Below are 19,535 nucleotides of genomic sequence, written 5' to 3' on the forward strand. Positions count from 1 at the left end.
AAGCGTTCCACATGCACATTGTTACATAACGATAATTATATGATTTATTCTAGATTTGAAGTTTTCGTGACTGCAATGATCCATATTCTTTGGTTCTTTCGGTAAAGTCACGTAGGTGAAAATGATAATAAAATAAAAATATAAAAGTGAAAACTAAATTAAATCACGACGTTTCGGGCGCAACACAAGCATCCTTGATCAGGTGGGGACCACCACAGCGAAAACAGTCGCTGAGGTATGCAAGTGTTGTGGTTAATGCAGACATGAATCCTTGTAAAAAGGTTTCAGTTTTGTTGCCAGAAAAAAGGGGAAAACCCTATTACAGTAATCCCTCTCCACTTCGCGGTTCAAGTTTCGCGGCCTCAGTGCATCGCGGATTTTTCGAACTGATTTAAAGGCCTCGTTATACCTGTGCAGTAACACCATCATCATCATTCATCATCACATTCATCGAACTGCACAGGTCTGTCATCGTCGTCATTGTCATCGTCGCCGTCGTCATTACTGGAGTCAAGTCTCAAGATACTACTGTCATTGGTGAGTGTAGAACACCATAATACGTATCTCGTATGAGAGAGAGAGTGAATGTATTATATTAAGGTTTTATAATTAAATAGATTTAAGTAAAATATATATATAAAGTATAAATATACATATTTTAAACATTCTGGTACCCACACACACATAGACGGAAATTCCTAGGGGGCCAATCCTACTTCGGGATTTTCACCTATCGGGAGGGGTTCCGGTCCCCATTAACCGCGATAAACGAGGGATCACTGTATTATATTTTGGTACTGGCAAAGGAGGTCTAATGAAAATAAAACGAGTTTATAGTTTAGTTAGAAGTTCCGTGACGAGCGACGGTTCGTGCCGGGAGCCACCCGCGCACACTGGAACCAAGACGACCGAACGGGAACCGGGAACGCGACGCGGTGCTTATTTAAGAGATCGCCAAAAAAAAGTTTTTTTTACTTTTAATCGACGTCGTTATATATTCCATCTTTTATTTTACAGGACAAATCAGTTTCCGGCGGGGCAAACGGACGAACGCGGCCACGAGACGCGAGATCCGTAAACGAACGGCGATTCCACGCACCTCCCAGGCGAGGCGGGGGGGGGGTGGAGGGACGAGCTCTCCGTGCGCTCGTCCACACTTACGCTCGACACGTTTCATAACTTACCTTGACCGTTATTTACAACAACAAAAAACCGCGTCGCCGTTTCAAAAAACATTTCGGGCCGGTTCCGCCGTTGCCGCCGCCGCCGCCACGCGCCATCGCCATCCGCCGCCGGTAAAAACGTGGGTCGACCGCCACGCCTCTCTCGCGTTCCGATCGAGAAATACTAAAAGGTGGTGCTGGCGGCGACTCCGGAGTCGTCACCGCGTAGTGCAAAGCGTGTCTCTAAAAAATGGGGGGCGGGGAACAGCATCGGGCCCCGACCTCCGGGCCGGACGCGCCGAATCTCGTCTTGCAGACCGCGGCGAGGAGAGCCTCGTGGTCCGTGCAATGAAACCACGAATTGATTCCCTCCGGGTCCGTGCCTTCGTTGGCTTTAACCGCGGCCCGGATCGTGGCGGCCCTCCAATTTTATTTGACGATTCCCCCCGGCTGCGAGCATCGGTGTAGCGGCACCGATCGGGCAGCGGAGGTGATGACGTTGGAGCTGGCAGGCCCTGCCGTTGGTTTCTGGGCCGAGATTGGGAGCCGTGCTTTTTGTGTTTTTTGTGGGGGGGGGGGGGGGGGGTGGTCGTGTCGCGTGTTTCCCGCCTGAGCGGTTTGCCGGTTCTCGGCGCCCGTCGATGGTGAGTCTTTGCGGGATTTCATTTTTTGTGTGTTTGTGCATTAGGGGCGGAAGAAAGCGTCCGCGAAAACCACTGCACCAAGCCACGGCGCGGTGGCCGCCCATCTCCGCCACCCCCCACTCCCAACTGATGGGGGAACACCTCACCCCCCCCCCCCGCGCCCTTTCCAGTGTTTTGGTTCGACGCCCTTCGCCGTCACAATTCACGTCGGTCCTCCCTTCACATTTTCGTCTTCCTCCACCTCCTCCTCCGTGTCCTCCTCCTCATGCACGGCCACCACCGCCGCACATTCACTTGTCCGTCCGTCACTTACAACCGACCGCGACCGCGGCTCTCGTCGTCCACGCCCGCCATCGTCGCGGCCCGCCCAGAACGGCCGGCCGGCGGTCTCGGCGGCAAAAAAAACAAAAACGCCACCAGCACAAACGACTCGGCATCGCCCAGGGGGCTCCGTCGCGGTCCCGGTGACCGCTGGACACCGCCGGCGTCAGTGGCGCCGGCACGAGCGAGCGCCGGTGGTGGAAGTCGTTTGCCGCGTCGCCCTCGTCATCCTCCTCTTCCGTCCGGGCCGTGCCGGAGCCAGCGCCGTGCGTCATTGCCGAGCCGTGTCAGAGCTCGGAGTGGCGCTGCGGAGACTCGAGGCGCGCCGACAGCGCCGACAGGATGTGGTGGAACTTGTGCAGCCGCTCGTGGCGCTCGGCCCGGCAGCCGCGGCTGCCCCAGTAGAGGCGCAGGTGGAACTCGGTGCGGAACGTCTCCAGGGTCGCGGGGTCCACCGAGAATCCTGGCGGGCGACAGCACGGCGATCGGTGAGCGTCAGCGGGGGGCGGGGGGGGGGGTAGCGCCGCAAAGGGGGGACGACACGGCACAGTGCGTAGCGAGCCGCGCTAATCGGAGTGTGCGCGGGTAAGGACAACTGTCTGGCGAGATGTTGACTACCTCGCCTGGTATACAGGAGGTCGTGGGTTCGATCCGGACCCTGACGCCTGCTGCTGCTGTATATTTGGAGTTTGCGTGTCTCTCACTCTCTCCCCATTGTTGGGGGTGTGGATTTTCCTCCGGTTTTTCCCTCCACATTTAGAATCAACGTCTCGCGTCAGGAGCATTTGGCTGCTGTACATTTCCACACGACGACGATGATGATGATGATGAGCCGCCACTTCGTTGAGCTATCATTTGCGATGGCGAGGGTCGCTCCTGAACAAGAGCGACACATCTCAGCGGGCCCTTACCTGGTAAAAAAGTAAATTAAAATAAATAATATTTATTTTGTGTTATTCAAAGCCTCCACCCCAAGTGTGCACGTGGATCACAGGGAGGGGTGGCAAGAGCCCTCACGGAGGCCGGCAGGGCCGCACGCGGTGCCAATCGTGGGACAGCGAGGTAACGATGACGACAATTAGAACCAGGCCTACCACTACCCCTACCACTATCACTACCACTACCCCTCCTTTGCCCTCGCCTAAAAGCTGCGAATCGCAAGCCGCCCGCCCCGCACCTCTCAGCCGGCGCTCGGCGTTGGCGGAGTAGAGGGCGGCGTCGCGTGCCATCTCCCGCCCGGCCTGCAGATGCGCCACCACCGCCTCCATCCCCGCGTCGCCCGGCTGCTCCCACGCTTCGCCGGCGGAGGCGCCGCCGCGCGCCCACTCCCGCTCCCAGTCGCCGCCCGAGCCGGTCCTCTCAGCCGGCAGCGGCGGCCACGCCGGGACGGCGGCGGACGGCTCCGCCGGCGGCATCGGCTCCTCCAGGAGGGAGACGAGCGGCAGGAGGTGCGGGACGCTCGTGTCCCGGGCGTCGACGTGCACTGCGGTGGGCGACGAGAGAGGGGAGACGACGGAGAGAGGGGCAGAGGGAGACAGAGCGACGGAGAGAGGGAGAGAGAGGGGGATGGATGTAGAGAGACGGACAGAGACGGAGAGAGATGGAGAGAGAGAGACGGAGAGAGGGAGAGAGACAGAGTGAGCCTTTACGTTGGGCGCGTGCGGAGATTGATGACGTTGACATTGAGAACTATCACCATCATCATGATGACATCATTGCTATTAATCCTCGGTGTTTATCCGCGGGGGATTCTTGAATGTGACCCAACAGTTCCAATCGGGGCATCGTAGGGGCAGCTGACAACCGCTTTGCAATCGCCGCGGCGTTGCACCCCGTGACGGATAAACGACGCCCTCCTCCCCATCGGCAGGACGCTGCACTTGGACGTTTTGGCCGAATTCCATCGATGGCCCAACTTGCCTACGAGGTGACCCCACGACCCCCTCCCTCCCTCCCTCAAGCCACCCGGCGAATCCCGTCCCGTCCGCCAAACCACGGCCTTGTCAGCTGCCGCTACGACCTACACCGGGTGAGGCCCACAGACCCCCGCCACCGCCCCCACCCCCGCGACCGAGCCCACGAGAGAGAAGAGAGACGGGGACAGGGCGGCTGACCTTTGCCCTGCTGCAGCGCCAGCAGGAAGGGCTTGAGCTCCTTCTCGAAGGCGACGGCGCTCTGCGTGTGGGCACGGCGCAGCACCTCCCACGTCCGCTCCAGACGGGACACCTGGGGGGGACGCACGCCACGGTCACGACGATCGCCAAAGACGACGGCGCCAGCCCCCACCACCCCCACCCCCTCACTAACACCCCACCCCCCACTCACCAAACTCACCTCACTCACCAAACTCACCCCAACGTTACTCCGACGTTGCCCCAACGACGTTGCCCCAACGATGTTGCCCCAACGTAACCCCAATATTTTTTTTTTTCGATTTAAAGCTTTCGGGATTGCAGGGATTCATCTTCTTGGTTCTTTTCGGTAAAGTCACCGAAAGAACCAAGAAGATGAACCCCAATATTGTTACATCGTTACCTGAACGTTACCCCAATGTTGCCCCAACAACGTTACCCAAACAACGTTGCCCCAACGTAACCCCAACAACGTTACCCCAACGACGTTGCTCCAATGTTACCCCAACATCGTTATCCCGTCACACAAACGTTACCACGACGTCGCCCCAACAACGTTACCCAAACAACGTTGCCCCAACGTAACCCCAATAATGTTACCCCAACGACGTTGCCCCAACGTAACCCCAATATTGTTACATCGTTACCTGAACGTTACCCCAATGTTGCCCCAATAACGTTACCCGTTGCCCCAACGTAACCCCAACAATGTTACCCCAACAACGTTGCCCCAACGACGTCGCCCCAACGTTACCCCAACATCATTATCCCGTCACACAAACGTTACCCCGACGTCGCCCCAGCAACGTCTTCCCCCGCCGCCCCCCCCACCTGCGGGAGCATGAGCGCGTGCATGACGGCGGAGAATCCGTAGAGATCCGCCAGCGGCCCGCGCAGCTCCAGCGCCAGCTGCACGTAGCGGTGCAGCAGCTCGGCACGCTCCTCTAGGCAGCCGGTGCAGCCCAGCACGTCCACCGCCAGGCCGATCGCCAGCGCGTGGAACCTGCGGGGGGCGCGCAGACAAGGAGGAGACGGGGAACAGGGGGAGACGGGGGAGAAGGGGGAGACAGGGGAGATGGGGGACACGGGGGAGATGGAGACGGGGGAGACGGGGGAGACGGAGACGGGAGACAAGGGGGAGATGGGGGACACGGGGGAGACGGGGGAGAAGGGGGAGACAGGGGAGATGGAGATGGGGGACACGGGGGAGATGGAGACGGGGGAGACGGGGGACACGGGGGAGACGGGGGAGATGGAGACGGGGCAGACGAGGGACACGGGGGAGACGGGGGACACGGGGGACATGGGGGAGACGGGGGACACGGGGGAGACGGGGGAGATGGGGGAGATGGGGGAGATGGAGACGGGGGAGACGGGGGACATGGGGGACATGGGCGACACGGGGGAGACGAGGGACACGGGGGAGACGGGGGAGTTGGAGATGGGGGACACGGGGGAGACGGGGGACACGGGGGAGACGGGGGAGATGGGGGACATGGGGGAGATGGAGGAGATGGAGATGGGGGACACGGGGGAGATGCAGGCGGGAGACACGGGGGACACGGGGGAGACGGACACACGGAGACGGGGGAGAAGGGGGAGACAGAGACGAGGGTAAAGATTTTCGCCCCCCCCCCCCGCGTAGCCTTTAGCTGAAATGTCGGGGCAAGTGCGGAATGGATCGAACACGTGGGCTTTAGTTGAATGCGTAGGAGTGGGGCTTTCGTGACCAATATGTCGTCAAATAACAGAGGTTTTGTGTTGTTGTTGGGTTAGATCGCGTAAATATAAATGTGTCGTTAAACCCGCCACCGCGTGACCCAGCCAATCAGTGAGGTTTGTCACGTCAACAAAACGTGCCAGTCCGTTACTACTTCAGCACACCGGTTGAGTGTCGGAGTGTGAACCCACAACATTTACAGTTGAAGTACCGTGAAGTTTCGCCGGTGATTATGACAGCGAGCATCATCAGGTGACAGCCAGGATCGCGAATATCTCCTCCCGTATTCTTAGGTGACTTTATCGATAAAACCGAAGAATATGAATCCTTGCAGTCACGAAAGCTTCAAATTTAGTATCTTCTCCCGTTTCCGTCTTAAACAGAGGTGGGGTCAAGGCGATGGCATCACTCTGAGCCACAGGCCAGGAGGCTGCACGACGCGGGAGCCGGGACTCGTTCACCCGCGGTCGAAAAATCGCCGTCGCCCGGCGGATCCCGCGCGGCCAAACCGGGGCGGTTACGGAGTGGACGGGGGCGGCGGAGGACACTCACCGCTCGATGACGTCTTCTCTGAGCCGCCGTCCGTGCGGCAGGGTGAGCAGCTCCAGGCCGGAGCGGACGCCCATCTTCAGGACGAGCTCCTCCGTCACCCCGGTGATGCGAGCCACCTGCGGGGAGCGCGGGCGGGGAGGGGGGGGTCATCACTCGCGCCGTCACGGTCACGTGAGCCGCTGATTCATCACAGCTTCGGCCGCGCCGCCGCCGTAAGCTCGCCTCCCCTCCCCGCGCGAAGGACGCACGACCGCCCGTTCCGCCGGCGACGACCGGGCCGACGGAGAGTCGCGCGCGGCGGTCCGGCGAACCGGCGGCCTCCCCGCGGTACTACGCGACCTCTCACCTCGCAGTCGAGCAGCATGATGCAGCGCGCGGCCGTGCGCACGTCGCACTCGCCCTGCAGCTCCTTGGCGCGCCGCAGCACTCCCGTCTCCAGCGGCTTGTTCTCCGGCGGCAGCAGCAGCGACGCGAACTCCAGCGGCCGGAACGTCGACTCCGTCTCCACGGTGGGGCGGCGGAATTCCGCGGCCGCCGCCGCCGCGGCGTCTCTGGCGGCGTCGCCGGCGTCACCGCCGCCCGCGGCCGAGGCCTCGCGCGCCGGGCCCGGCGGCGGTGGCGGCAGCAGCAGGCTCCGCTTGGCGGCAGCGGCGGCGGCCGCGGCCGCGTTGACGTCGCTCTCCAGCCGCAGGGCGGCCGCGTCCCGCTCGAGGGCCTCCATGGCCTTGTGGGGCGAGATGAGCGAGTGGTACGGCTCCGAGTCGCCCGCCAGCCGCTCCTCCGCGTGTTTGCCGGAAGCGGGGACCGCCCCCGACGTCCCGTTGGCGGGCGGGGGCGACGTCGTCCAGGAGAGGTCGGCGTGGGCCGACGGCTGCGCGGACCGGAGGCCCTTGGGCGACCAGGTGGGGGTCCTGCGGAGGCCGTCTCGCCAGATGTCCGCCCCTGCAACGCCGGACGTGCGACAGGATCCACGTTGGTCGATCTCCGTGGACGCCGCGCGTGATGCGGTTCGAAGCCGGGGAGTGGAATTCTCGATTGCTGCCGTGAGTGACGGCCGTGCCGAGAGGTGCGCTGGACGTGGTGCGCCGGGTGTGTGTACGTGTGTGTGCGTGTGTGTGTGTACGTGTGTGTACGTGTGTGTGTGTGTGCGTGTGTGTGTGTACGTGTGTGTGTGCGTGTGTTGAACTTGTTTCGACCGGTGCGTGGCCGACCGCGCTAATTGCGGCAGCGATCGTTCGTCGACAGCATTGGGGCTGTAATGAAACTGGCACGTGTTCTGTGTCGTGTGTTTAAAAGTCGACTCAGCCTCAAATGAGTACCTGGTGCGGTGTGTAAACATCGTCACTGGGGAGACAAAGGCGGTCGGGCGTGGTGTTGACCCACCCCCTTGTGTGTCGTGCCGGCCTTCATAGGTGCTCGCTAATAGCACTTGCGGTCCGTTAAGGCTATACGGGGGATCTTTGTGTGCGTGTGTGTGTGCGCGTGTGTGTGTGCGCGTGTGTGCGTGTGTGTGCGCGTGTGTGTGTGTGTGTGTGCACGTGTGTGTGTGCGCGTGTGTGTGTGTGTGCGCGTGTGTGCGTGTGTGTGCGTGTTTGTGTGTGCACGTGTGTGTGTGTGTGTGCGCGTGTGTGTGTGTGCGCGTGTGTGCGCGTGTGCGTGTGTGTGTGGTGTAGCGGTTGGTTAGTGTCCACCAGGTGCCTCCCTGTCACTCGGGCTGCCGGGGGAACGCGTTACCAAGCACAATGGGGCAGCTCTGTAGCATGACGCGCGCCTCTGTGTGTTTGTGTGTGTACGTTTGTCTGTGTACGTGGGGAGCGGTGGTGCAACGGTTAGCGCGCTACGCCACGGACCCGGCGACCTGAGTTCGATTCCCATTTACGGCCGACACCAGTGACGATTATCTGAACCGGTCCTGGGCCTCCCCTAGGTAGACTCAGCCTCAAATGAGTATCTGGTGCGGTGTGTAAACATCGCCACTGGGGAGACAAAAGCGGTCGGGCGTAGTGCTGGCCAACCACCCCCTCGTGTGCCGTACCGGCCTTTATAGGTGCTCGCTAACAGCACTTGCCCCAGCGGTCCGTGAAAAGCTACGCGGGGGACCTTTGTCTTTGCGTGCTCGACGCGAGCGTCGCGTTCACCCACCGGTGCCGTATCCCGGCAGCGTGTTGCCCTGGGCGTGCGCTTCAGATGCCCTTCCGTCCTGCGTCCAATCAAACACCATGCCGTTCCTGCAGCCACAACAACAACAACAACAGCACGCAGCTTGGGTCTCACGTCGCAGTGTCCACACGGAACGGCACATCGCAGGGCCGTCAATCCTTGAAACGGACAAACTTTCCGATGATCAAGAAGAATTTCCACGAAATAAATTGTTTTTTTTAAACGTCGCCGGCGCAATTGCGTGCCGCTGAGCCGTGTCATCGGGCTAATGAACAAGGCGGAGGAGCAGCCCTGCAATTTCTCGCTCACCGCTGCGAGCGGACAGGGCTTTGCAGCAAGCGGCTCTGTCGAAGGTGTCCGACTCTTCCACCCGCGGGCCAGATGCCACTGGAAGTGGTGGCGGTGACACACACACTCTACCCCACCGCGCTCTACACCACTACACTCTACCCCACCACACTCTACCCCACCACACTTTACCCCACCACACATTACCCCACCACACTTTACCCCACCACACATTACCCCACCACACTCTACCCCACCGCGCTCTACCCCACCACACATTACCCCACCACACTCTACCCCACCACACATTACCCCACCACACTCTACCCCACCACACATTACCCCACCACACTCTACCCCACCACACTCTACCCCACCACACATTACCCCACCACACTTTACCCCACCACACTCTACCCCACCACACATTACCCCACCACACTCTACCCCACCACACTCTACCCCACCACACATTACCCCACCACACATTACCCCACCACACTCTACCCCACCACACTCTACCCCACCACACTCTACCCCACCACACATTACCCCACCACACTCTACCCCACCACACATTACCCCACCACACTCTACCCCACCACACTCTACCCCACCACACATTACCCCACCACACTTTACCCCACCACACTCTACCCCACCACACATTACCCACCACACTCTACCCCACCACACTCTACCCCACCACACATTACCCCACCACACATTACCCCACCACACTCTACCCCACCACACTCTACCCCACCACACTCTACCCCACCACACATTACCCCACCACACTCTACCCCACCACACTCTACCCCACCACACATTACCCCACCACACTCTACCCCACCACACTTTACCCCACCACACATTACCCCACCACACTTTACCCCACCACACATTACCCCACCACACTCTACCCCACCGCGCTCTACCCCACCACACATTACCCCACCACACTTTACCCCACCGCACCAGACCCAATTCTATCGCCGGGCGGACGGAGGCGGGAGATGGAATCCACCCGGCGACCTCTGGTTCGCCCCGGCGACCTCCCCGGCGACCTCCGGTTCGCCGGGTGGACAACGACATCGGTCACGATGGATGCTCTCACCGGTGACAGATTCGGCCTCCGGTCGCGCCGCCGCGAGCGCCACCACTGACCTGTAGGACGTGTCCGTCAGCTGATGACGCTTCGACGACCCCTGATGACCCCTGACGTCGCAGCCGCCGCCGCCGCCGTCGCCGCAGCAGCAGCCGCCGGCTCCGTGGTTCCCGGCGCAACCCGCGTGGCGCTCCGGCCTCTCTTGCCGGTAGAAGCTATCGAAGCCGCAGCTGTTGTTGTTGTCGTTGCTGCCGCCGTGAGCCGCCAGCTCCGCCAGGCGCGCCGCGTCGCGGTGAACGGCGGCGAGGTACGCCAGCGGCACGGCGCGGTTCACCGGCCGCGCGATGCACACGGGCCCGAACCCGCCGGGCCCCGGCTGGCCCGGCGACACGGGCTGCCGGTTGCCGACGTAGAAGCGCACGAGCGACGGGACGCTGCCGAAGCCGTCGCCGCCGGGCTGGATGGCGTAGGAGTCGCCGAGCGAACGCCGGTGGTGGCCGTCGCCGGAGGAGCGCTGCTGGGCCGCCGCCGCCGCGGTGGAGGTGGTGGGCGTGCGGCGCTCGACGCGGAAGTGGAGCGGCCGCTCGGCCCAGCGGCACGACAGCACCAGGCCGCCGGCGCCCGACAGCGAGTCGCGCAGCAGGAAGTCGCCGTCGCGCTCCAGCTGGGACTCGGCCACCTGCGGCGGTCACGGTGGGGTGGGGGCGATGACGACAATGACGACGGGGTTCACGCGGGGTCACTGCGTCTCTTTCTCTCTCATCATCATCACGGTGGCTAGGAGATGTTGACTACCTCGCCTGGTACGCAGGAGGTCGTGGGTTAGATCCCGACCCTGACGCCTGCTGCTGCTGTATATTTGGAGTTTGCGTGTCTCTCTCTCATCATCATCACGGTGGCTAGGAGATGTTAACTACCTCGCCTGGTGTACAGGAGGTCGTGGGTTCGATCCCGACACTGACGCCTGCTGCTGTGTATTTGGAGTTTGCGTGTCTCTCTCTCATCATCACGGTGGCTAGGAGATGTTGACTACCTCGCCTGGTATACAGGAGGTCGTGGGTTCGATCCCGACCCTGACGCCTCTTGCTGTGTATTTGGAGTTTGCGTCTCTCTCTCATCATCATCATCACGGTGGATAAGAGACGTTAACTACCTCGCCTGGTACGCAGGAGGTCGTGGGTTCGATCACGACCATGACGCCTGCTGTATATTTGGAGTTTGCGTGTCTCTCCCTCTCTCTTTACCTCATGGTCGCGTGGATTTTTCTCCGAGTCCTCCAGGTTTTCCCCTCCACATTTAGAAACACGCGTTTAATAGTATTTGGCTGCCATAAATTTCCACGCGAAGATAAGCCACTGAGTTGAGACATCATTTGTGGCCAGGTCGCTTCTGACAAAGAACTAAAGAGCTCAGTTGGCCTTATCTGGTAAAGCAAAAAATAGTTTAGATTTAGAGAGGAGTAGGGTTAAGTGTTTGGGGTGGAACCACTACAATGTTTTCAATGGGGTTCGTGTTCGGGGTTGTGTTTTTGTTAGTCATAGGCTTAACGTGGCCTCAAGGTGCACATGGCCTGGCACAAGCGTCGTGGTGACGTCACCGCCACGTAGTGGCGAATGGCGGTTGTTGTTGTTAGGGGTAGAGTTAGAGGAGGATTAATGTTAGGGATAGAGCTGCTGTAGTGAAAGGCTTAGCGTTGGTGGTAATGATAGTGTTAGAGATAGGCTTAGAGATAGGCTTAGCGTTGGTGGTAATGATAGTGTTAGAGATAGGCTTAGAGATAGGCTTAGCGTTGGTGATAATGTTAGCGTTAGAGATAGGCTTAGAGATAGGCTTAGCGTAAAAACTAGGCTTAGCGTTGGTGATAATGTTAACGTGAGAGATAAGCTTAGTGTTGGTGGTAATGTTAGCGTGAGAGATTGGCTTAGCGTAAAAACTAGGCTTAGCGTTGGCGGCAATGTTAGCGTGAGAGATAGCTGTCGCGTTTCAGTCGCTGTGCGGCTGAATCGCAGCAAGCAGCCGTAGCGGAGGAGCGACCGGCGGTGCATCCGCGCGACAGCGCCGAGGTGCCCCTATCCCGGCGCAATCGCCGTGCCGACGTCGCCGGCTGCCGCGTGTGCCGGGTGCGGCGCTCGCCTGCCGGGGGATGGCGCCGTGGTACCACGCGTGGCTGCGCACGTCCTCACTGTCCAGCTTCAGCTCGCTCTCCAGCTCGCGCTTCAGGCGGTCGGCGCTCCAATCGGCGGCGGTGCCCGGCGCGTGGGGGACCTGCGGCACGCGGCATGGACAGGGTCAGCGGCGGGAGGGGGTCGCGCGCGTTCGCCCGCTCGTCTGCTTACCCAGTCATGGACTCACCCACTGGCCTATTTACCCACTCGCCCACGCACTAATCTATCTACCCACTTGCTCACCCACCCACTGGTCTATTTAGCCATTCACAGACCCACCCACTGGTCTATTTACCCATTCACAGACTCACCCACCGGCCTATTTACCCATTCACAGACTCACCCACTGGCCTATTTACCCATTCACAGACTCACCCACCGGTCTATTTACCCATTCACATACTCACCCACTAGTCTATTTACCCATTCACAGACTCCCCCACTGGCCTACTTACCCATTCACAGACTCACCCACTGGTCTATTTACCCATTCACAGACTCACCCACTGGTCTATTTACCCATTCACAGACTCACCCACTGGCCTATTTACCCATTCACATACTCACCCACTAGTCTATTTACCCATTCACAGACTCACCCACTGGTCTATTTACCCATTCACAGACTCACCCACTGGTCTATTTACCCATTCACAGACTCACCCACTGGCCTATTTACCCATTCACAGACTCACCCACTGGTCTATTTACCCATTCACATACTCACCCACTGGCCTACTTACCCACTCGCCCACGCACTAATCTATCTACCCACTTGCTCACCCACCCACTGGCCTATTTTCCCATTCACAGACTCACCCACTGGCCTACTTACCCATTCACAGACTCACCCACCGGCCTATTTACCCATTCACAGACTCACCCACTGGTCTATTTAACCATTCACATACTCACCCACAGGCCTACTTACCCACTCGCCCACGCACTAATCTATCTACCCACTTGCTCACCCACCCACTGGCCTATTTACCCATTCACAGACTCACCCACTGGCCTACTTACCCATATACAGACTCACCCACTGGTCTATTTACTCATTCACAGACTCACCCACTGGTTTATTTACCCATTCACAGACTCACCCACTGGTCTATTTACCCATTCACAGACTCACCCACTGGCCTATTTACCCATTCACAGACTCACCCACTGGCCTATTTACCCACTCGCCCACGCACTAATCTATCTACCCACTTGCTCACCCACCCACTGGCCTATTTACCCATTCACAGACTCACCCACTGGTCCATTTACCCACCTAGTCACCCACCCACTGGCCCATTTACCCAATCGCCCACTCACCCCCCGGCCTATTTACCACTCAGCCACTCCCTCGCCCACTCACACACCAAGCATGCCGGTTAAAAGGGCTTTTTAAACTCTTGCACACTGCAACGCGACTTTCAATGCAAAGAAATGTTCCGCCAATAGGCGTACAAACGATCTGCAACTTGAAGAGACCCCGGCATCAGCTGCCGTGATATCCGCTTGCGCAGACCGCTCTTTACAACGCACGGGCTGACGCGCCATCGCGCTAACGTCGAGTTTCACTCTGCCACGCCGCTCCAACCGTGATCCCTCCACCCCCCAACAACAACAACAGCAGCAGCAGGCGCCATTCGCCACGGCGCTTGTGCCGGGCGGCGCGAAGCATCGAAGGCTCGCTGCTGACAGGAGGTCACGGGACAGACCCTCCAGGTACCGTGGGTTGCCCGACTACCGGACATCTGCGAAACGACTGCAGGCCTGGTGAACAAGAGCTTTGCAGCTCATCGGATTCCTCCTGTGGGAATATTCCGATTGTGACCGAGACGACTGGCAGATGCACCAGCTGTGCCCACCGCCCCAGGCACGAGACTTCCATGCCCAGGTATGCCCCCGTTGTACGGCAACTCGATACACGAGACTTGAGCATTCCGGCCAAATTTTTTTTCCGGCGAACGCGTCTGTCGCCCCCGTGTATCAGAGTGGATCGGATTGCCCCCCGCCCCCCCCCCCCCTCGATGGAGAGCAGCCACTGCCGCTTTTGTCACCTAACACGGGGTGGAACGGAGCGATTCTAGACCTCGCCCGTCAGGTGTCGGCCCCGCTCACCGCGGCTCGCACGGTGAGTGGGAGTTACTCGACGACGCAGCGCGCGCTCCAAAAGAAACCTCCACCGCAGCGAAGTTGTGGGGAGTGGGGAGGGAGGAGGGGCGGTTTCGAAATTCAGACGAAGCACCACTTTGGCTGCGAGCACCACGTTCCACCATTCGACCTTCGATCTTTTCTCTGCCCCACTCGCTGGAGACATCCGCCTCCAACCTCCCACTTCTCCCCCCTCTACCTCCCCTCTACCTCCCCTCCCCTCCCTCCCCTGCATCGGACACCAAAGACAAAGATCCCCCGTATAGCCGGAACAGACTGTCGGGGCAAGTGCTGTGAGCGAGTAGCACCGACGAAGGCCGGAACGGCACACGAGGGGGTGGGTGGCCAGCACCGCACCCGACCGCCTTTGTCTCCCCGCTGGCGATGTTTTACGCACCGCACCAAGTACGCGTTTGAGGCTGAGTCGACCTAGGGGGAGGCCCAAGACTGGTTCAGATAACTGTCACTGGCTGTTGGTGGCCGTGAGCGGGGAATCGAACTGGGGTCGCCGGGTTCGGAGCGCAGCGCCCTAATCGCTATGCCACCGCTCCCCACGACATGAGGACACCACAAACCGGAACATTGACATCTGTTCAACAACAGGCAGAGGAGGCCGGATTTCGCATATGAACTGTGCCCTTGTATCGTGTCTGTCGTGCGCCTTCTGAACTTCTGCTTTCAACCCACGGCTGACCCCCCCCCGCACCACAGAGAGTGGGTGGGGGGGGGGGCGTCAAAATTGTTAAATTCTCTTCCGAGGTCATTCACAAAAGGAGGGTTTCACACAGTGGGCCCCTGTGTGTGTCCCAGGCCCTCACAAGGGGCCCTGTGTGTGTTGGCCCCGGTCCTCCAGGAGCATCTCCGGAATGCCCGGCCGCTCCATCTCCCTCTCCACCTCCCCCTGTGCGTGTTTGTGTGTGCGGAGCGGTGGTGTGGCAGGTTAGCGCGTGAAACCCGGCCACCCGGGTTCGATTCCCGCTCACGGCCGACACCGGTGACGATTATCCGAACCGGTCCTGGGCCTCCGTGAGGTCGACTCAGCCTCAAATTAGCACCTGCTGTGGTGTGTAAACATCGCCACTGGGGAGACAAAGGCGGCCGGGCGTGGTGCTGGCCACCCACCCCCTCGTGTGCCGTGCCGGCCTACATTGTTGCTGCTACTCGCTAACAGCACTTGCCCCAACAGGATGTTAAGGCTACACGGGGGATCTTAATTTGTTTTTTTATGCCAAACTTCTTTCGCGCACCGTACGTAGCCAACCGTGCGAATCTGGGGGGAGGACAACTTGTGAGATGCGTGTCTCTGTCATCATCATCACGGTGGCTAGGAGATGTTGACTACCTCGCCTGGTGTACAGGTGATCGTGGGTTCGATCCCGACCATGACGCCTGCTGCTGTATATTTGGTGTCTGCGTGTCTCTGTCATCATCACGGTGGCTAGAAGATGTTAACTACCTCGCCTGGTGTACAGGAGATCGTGTGTTCGATCCCGTCCCTGATGCCTGCTGCTGTATATTTGGTGTCTGCGTGTCTCTCTCTCTCCCTGTGGTCGCGTGGATTTGCCTCCGGATCCTCCGGTTTCCTCTCCGCATTTGGAATCAACGTGGGTTTAGAGTATTTGACTGCGATACATCTCCACACGATGATGAGCCCACTTCGTTGAGCTGTCAAAGAGCCTTGCCTGCTAATTTAAAAATAAAAGTGTAAATGTTATTAGGAAAGGCTTTATTGACTCCGATGAGCTGGGTCAGCCGCAGTTGCGGGTCCGAGTTCAATTCCCAGTAAAGTTGCCTGCCCCTCAAAGACAAAGACCCCCCGTATAGCTTCAACAGGCTGTCGGGGCAAGTGCTGTTAGCGAGTACCTATGAAAGCCGGCACGGCACACGAAGGAGCGGGGGGGGCCGGGCAGCACCACGCCGGGCCGCCTTTGTCTGCCAGGCACTCATTCGAGGCCGAGTCGACCTAGGGGAGGCCCAGAAACGGTTCCGATAATCATCACCGGTGGTGACTTTGAGCGGGAATTGAACTCGGGTCACCGGGGTTCGCGTAGCGCACCGGGGTTCGCGTAGCGCAGCGTAGCGCTAACCGCTGTGCCACCGCTCTTCCCAACTCCCCACTTCCTCCCCCTCCCCGCCCCCACCGCCCACCCCCCTCCCCCCTCCCGCCTCCACCCCTTCCCCGTTCACAAAAAGAACAATGGCCTTTGTTTATCCAGGAAAGCCGTGCTGAGCAGTCTTCCAAAAGTCGTCTCTTTATGGTCCCGATGTTTGCATTGTTGGAACACGGGGGGGGGGGGTGTGGGTTGGGGGGGGGGTCATAGCTTATATTGAGTGCTGTCTGGCCAATAACATCATCTGGTTCATCCGGCAGAGTTCGTCTCACGAGCCTGACTGCTGCGAAGGGCATTTGCTCGAATGGGAAGGGGGGGGGGCCCTTCGTCCAGCAGTGGACCTGGGCAAGAAACAGGTCGCTGAAAATAAAATGGAACCGTCGCCTCCGACCACCCTTAGGAGCACGGAGCTGAATAACTTGCCGCTGAATCGTTCATCAGGTCGCTGCTGCTGCTGCTGCGTAGAGGGCGGTCTGGGTGGCTTGCAACTCGTAGTCGCAACAGCCCTCCACCCACCCCCACCACCCCGGTCGTGAGTTTTGCGAGTTTGAAGTTGCAAGCTCTCACGGCGTCTCAAGGTCTCACGGCGTCTCAAGGTCTCACGGCGTCTCAAGGTCTCACGGCGTCTCAAGCTCTCACGGCGTCTCAATCTCTCACGGCGTCTCAAGGTCTCACGTTGTCTCAAGGTCTCGTGTCGTCTCAAGGTCTCACGGCGTCTCAAGCTCTCACGGCGTCTCAAGGTCTCACGGCGTCTCAATCTCTCACGGCGTCTCAATCTCTCACGGCGTCTCAAGGTCTCACGGCGTCTCAAGGTCTCACGTTGTCTCAAGGTCTCGTGTCGTCTCAAGGTCTCACGGCGTCTCAAGGTCTCACGGCGTCTCAATCTCTCATGGCGTCTCAAGGTCTCACGTTGTCTCAAGGTCTCGTGTCGTCTCAAGGTCTCACGGCGTCTCAAGGTCTCATGGCGTCTCAAGGTCTCACGGCGTCTCAAGGTCTCACGGCGTCTCAAGCAGCTGAGAGACTCTTGAGAGGCCAGGGTGGACAAGCCGAGGTGGTGGAGGTTGGGGAAGGAAGGGGGTGGTGGTGGGGGCACGCGTTGGGGGTGATGACTGAAATAATCCCAATCGAGTCATTTTGCGGGGGGGTCAATTTACAAAAAAATTGGGGGGGTGCGATTGGCCGAACTAACGCGACAAAAATGTTTTGGGGGGGCGGTTCAAATTCGCTTAAACGAAAAAAAACCTCTCTCAATATTTCAAGAGCACCCCCCCCCCATCACATGCCCTGCACTCCTTAATAAATAACGGGACACGACGCAGCTCCTCCAACAACAACCACAACAACAGATCGGCATGCCGACCTCCAGCGCACCTGGGAGTACAACTTGCAAGCCGGCTGGAGTTTGCTGTGTGTGGGTTTAAAAAAAAATGCTCCCAGCAAACGTAACGCGGTTGTTTTGATCATGAGGTTTCTTTTTTTTGCTGACTACGGTGGGACAGACACGTGGGGGGTGGGGAGGGGTGGTGGTCACGACCGTCGTGAAACGCCGAAATCGACTTTGCACGAACAAAGAATGTTGGGCTGCCCTTTGGCATCGATCGTGCAAAAGGTTTTCTAGTTTTACTACCTACGACGACTACTGCCGCGTTAAGACTCTGGCAAGCGTTACATATATACACACACACCGACACACACACACACACCGACACACACACACGCACACCGACACACACACACACCGACACACACACACCGACACACACACACACACCGACACACACACACGCACACCGACACACACACACACCGACACACACACACCGACACACACACACACACACCGACACACACACACACACCGACACACACACACCGACATACACACACCGACATACACACACACCGACACACACACACACACCGACACACACACACCGACACACACACAGACCGACACACACACGCACGTGTATAAAGGTGTAACCCTGCATTGCCCCGCTGACGCCGCTGTTGGCCTCCACGTTGAGGGCAGCTCCAGACAGCCCCCACCCCCCTCTTAAAGAGGTTGGGGTTTTTTGGGGTTTGGCCTACTCTTCCACTGCCGTGCCATACGCTCCAGGAAGCGTTGTGGGAGGATTTACCCCACAACTTTAGCCCCACCTCACGCAACCTGCCGAGGGTCGGAGACTTACCCCCCCTCAACCCCCCCCCTCCCACTGTGTAAAGTGCCACTCCGGGAGATACGAACGGAGCCGGGCGAGGTCTGGATTCATCGTGATGAGCACGACCGTCGAGGCAGCGACATCTCCAAACGCAATCTCGTCTCTCTCCACTCCACATTCCACCTGGATTTTAACCGAATAAGCCGAATAAAAAAAACCCACCAACCCCCCCGTCACGGACATTGTTTTGAAAACAGCCACTGCCAACGTTCTTGCCAATGTTGGCCTTGAACGCTGGAGTGCGAACAACACAGAGGGCCCTCTGTGTGTGTGGGGGGGGGAAGAGACAGGGAGAGAGAGAGAGGTATATCTGGTGTCCAGCCAGGAGTGGTGGCGCAGTGGTTAGCGCACTGCCCGCCCCCATCCCCTCCCCTGCCTGGACGAGTTCGATTCCCGATCACGGTCGCGATGAATTTCGTTGCAACGGGTTCTGGACCTCTGACCCACCCGACCCGCCACGGGTTCGACTGCCTGTGGCACGGTCGCGTCGCAAACGTCGGCAACGACGGGGAGACAAAGGCGGCCAGGGTGCGGTGCTGCTTGTCACGAACAGCACTTGCCCCAACAGCCCGTCACAGATTATTTGGGTCTTTCGGTAAAGTCACGTAGAAGGGAAATAATGAAATAATAAAACTAAAACATCATAAAATAATTCTCACGATGTTTCGGCCACAAGGCAAGCAGCCGTCCTCAGCTGAAGACCAGGTCTGTCGGGGAGACAGCGTCTGAAAGAGAGAGAAACGCTGTCTCCCCGACAGACCTGGTCTTCAGCTGAGGACGGCTGCTTGCCTTGTGGCC

The 19,535-nt window shown here is 59.0% G+C and overlaps 1 protein-coding gene across 3 annotated transcripts in view; it reads right to left on the reverse strand.

Annotated features, from left to right (window-relative positions):
* Nucleotides 1-1,739: 1,739 nt before the first annotated feature.
* The window catches only part of LOC133354622 (breast cancer anti-estrogen resistance protein 3 homolog), a 126,605-nt gene continuing 108,809 nt past the window's right edge, over nucleotides 1,740-19,535 (reverse strand). For all 3 annotated transcript variants that reach the window (XM_061571620.1, XM_061571621.1, XM_061571622.1), the window contains 10 exons: nucleotides 12,225-12,356; nucleotides 10,151-10,770; nucleotides 8,675-8,760; nucleotides 7,196-7,474; nucleotides 6,879-7,057; nucleotides 6,533-6,648; nucleotides 5,092-5,263; nucleotides 4,243-4,354; nucleotides 3,306-3,611; nucleotides 1,740-2,591 (listed from right to left, as the gene is read on the reverse strand). In XM_061571620.1, the coding sequence (XP_061427604.1) occupies nucleotides 2,416-2,591; nucleotides 3,306-3,611; nucleotides 4,243-4,354; nucleotides 5,092-5,263; nucleotides 6,533-6,648; nucleotides 6,879-7,057; nucleotides 7,196-7,474; nucleotides 8,675-8,760; nucleotides 10,151-10,770; nucleotides 12,225-12,356 (2,178 nt within the window). In that variant the 3' untranslated portion in view covers nucleotides 1,740-2,415. The remainder of the gene's footprint in view (nucleotides 2,592-3,305; nucleotides 3,612-4,242; nucleotides 4,355-5,091; nucleotides 5,264-6,532; nucleotides 6,649-6,878; nucleotides 7,058-7,195; nucleotides 7,475-8,674; nucleotides 8,761-10,150; nucleotides 10,771-12,224; nucleotides 12,357-19,535) is intronic.

This window comes from Lethenteron reissneri, chromosome 48 (assembly GCF_015708825.2).
Source record: "Lethenteron reissneri isolate LAM-NWPU_2019-01 chromosome 48, ASM1570882v1, whole genome shotgun sequence".
NCBI classification, from domain to species: domain Eukaryota; kingdom Metazoa; phylum Chordata; class Hyperoartia; order Petromyzontiformes; family Petromyzontidae; genus Lethenteron; species Lethenteron reissneri.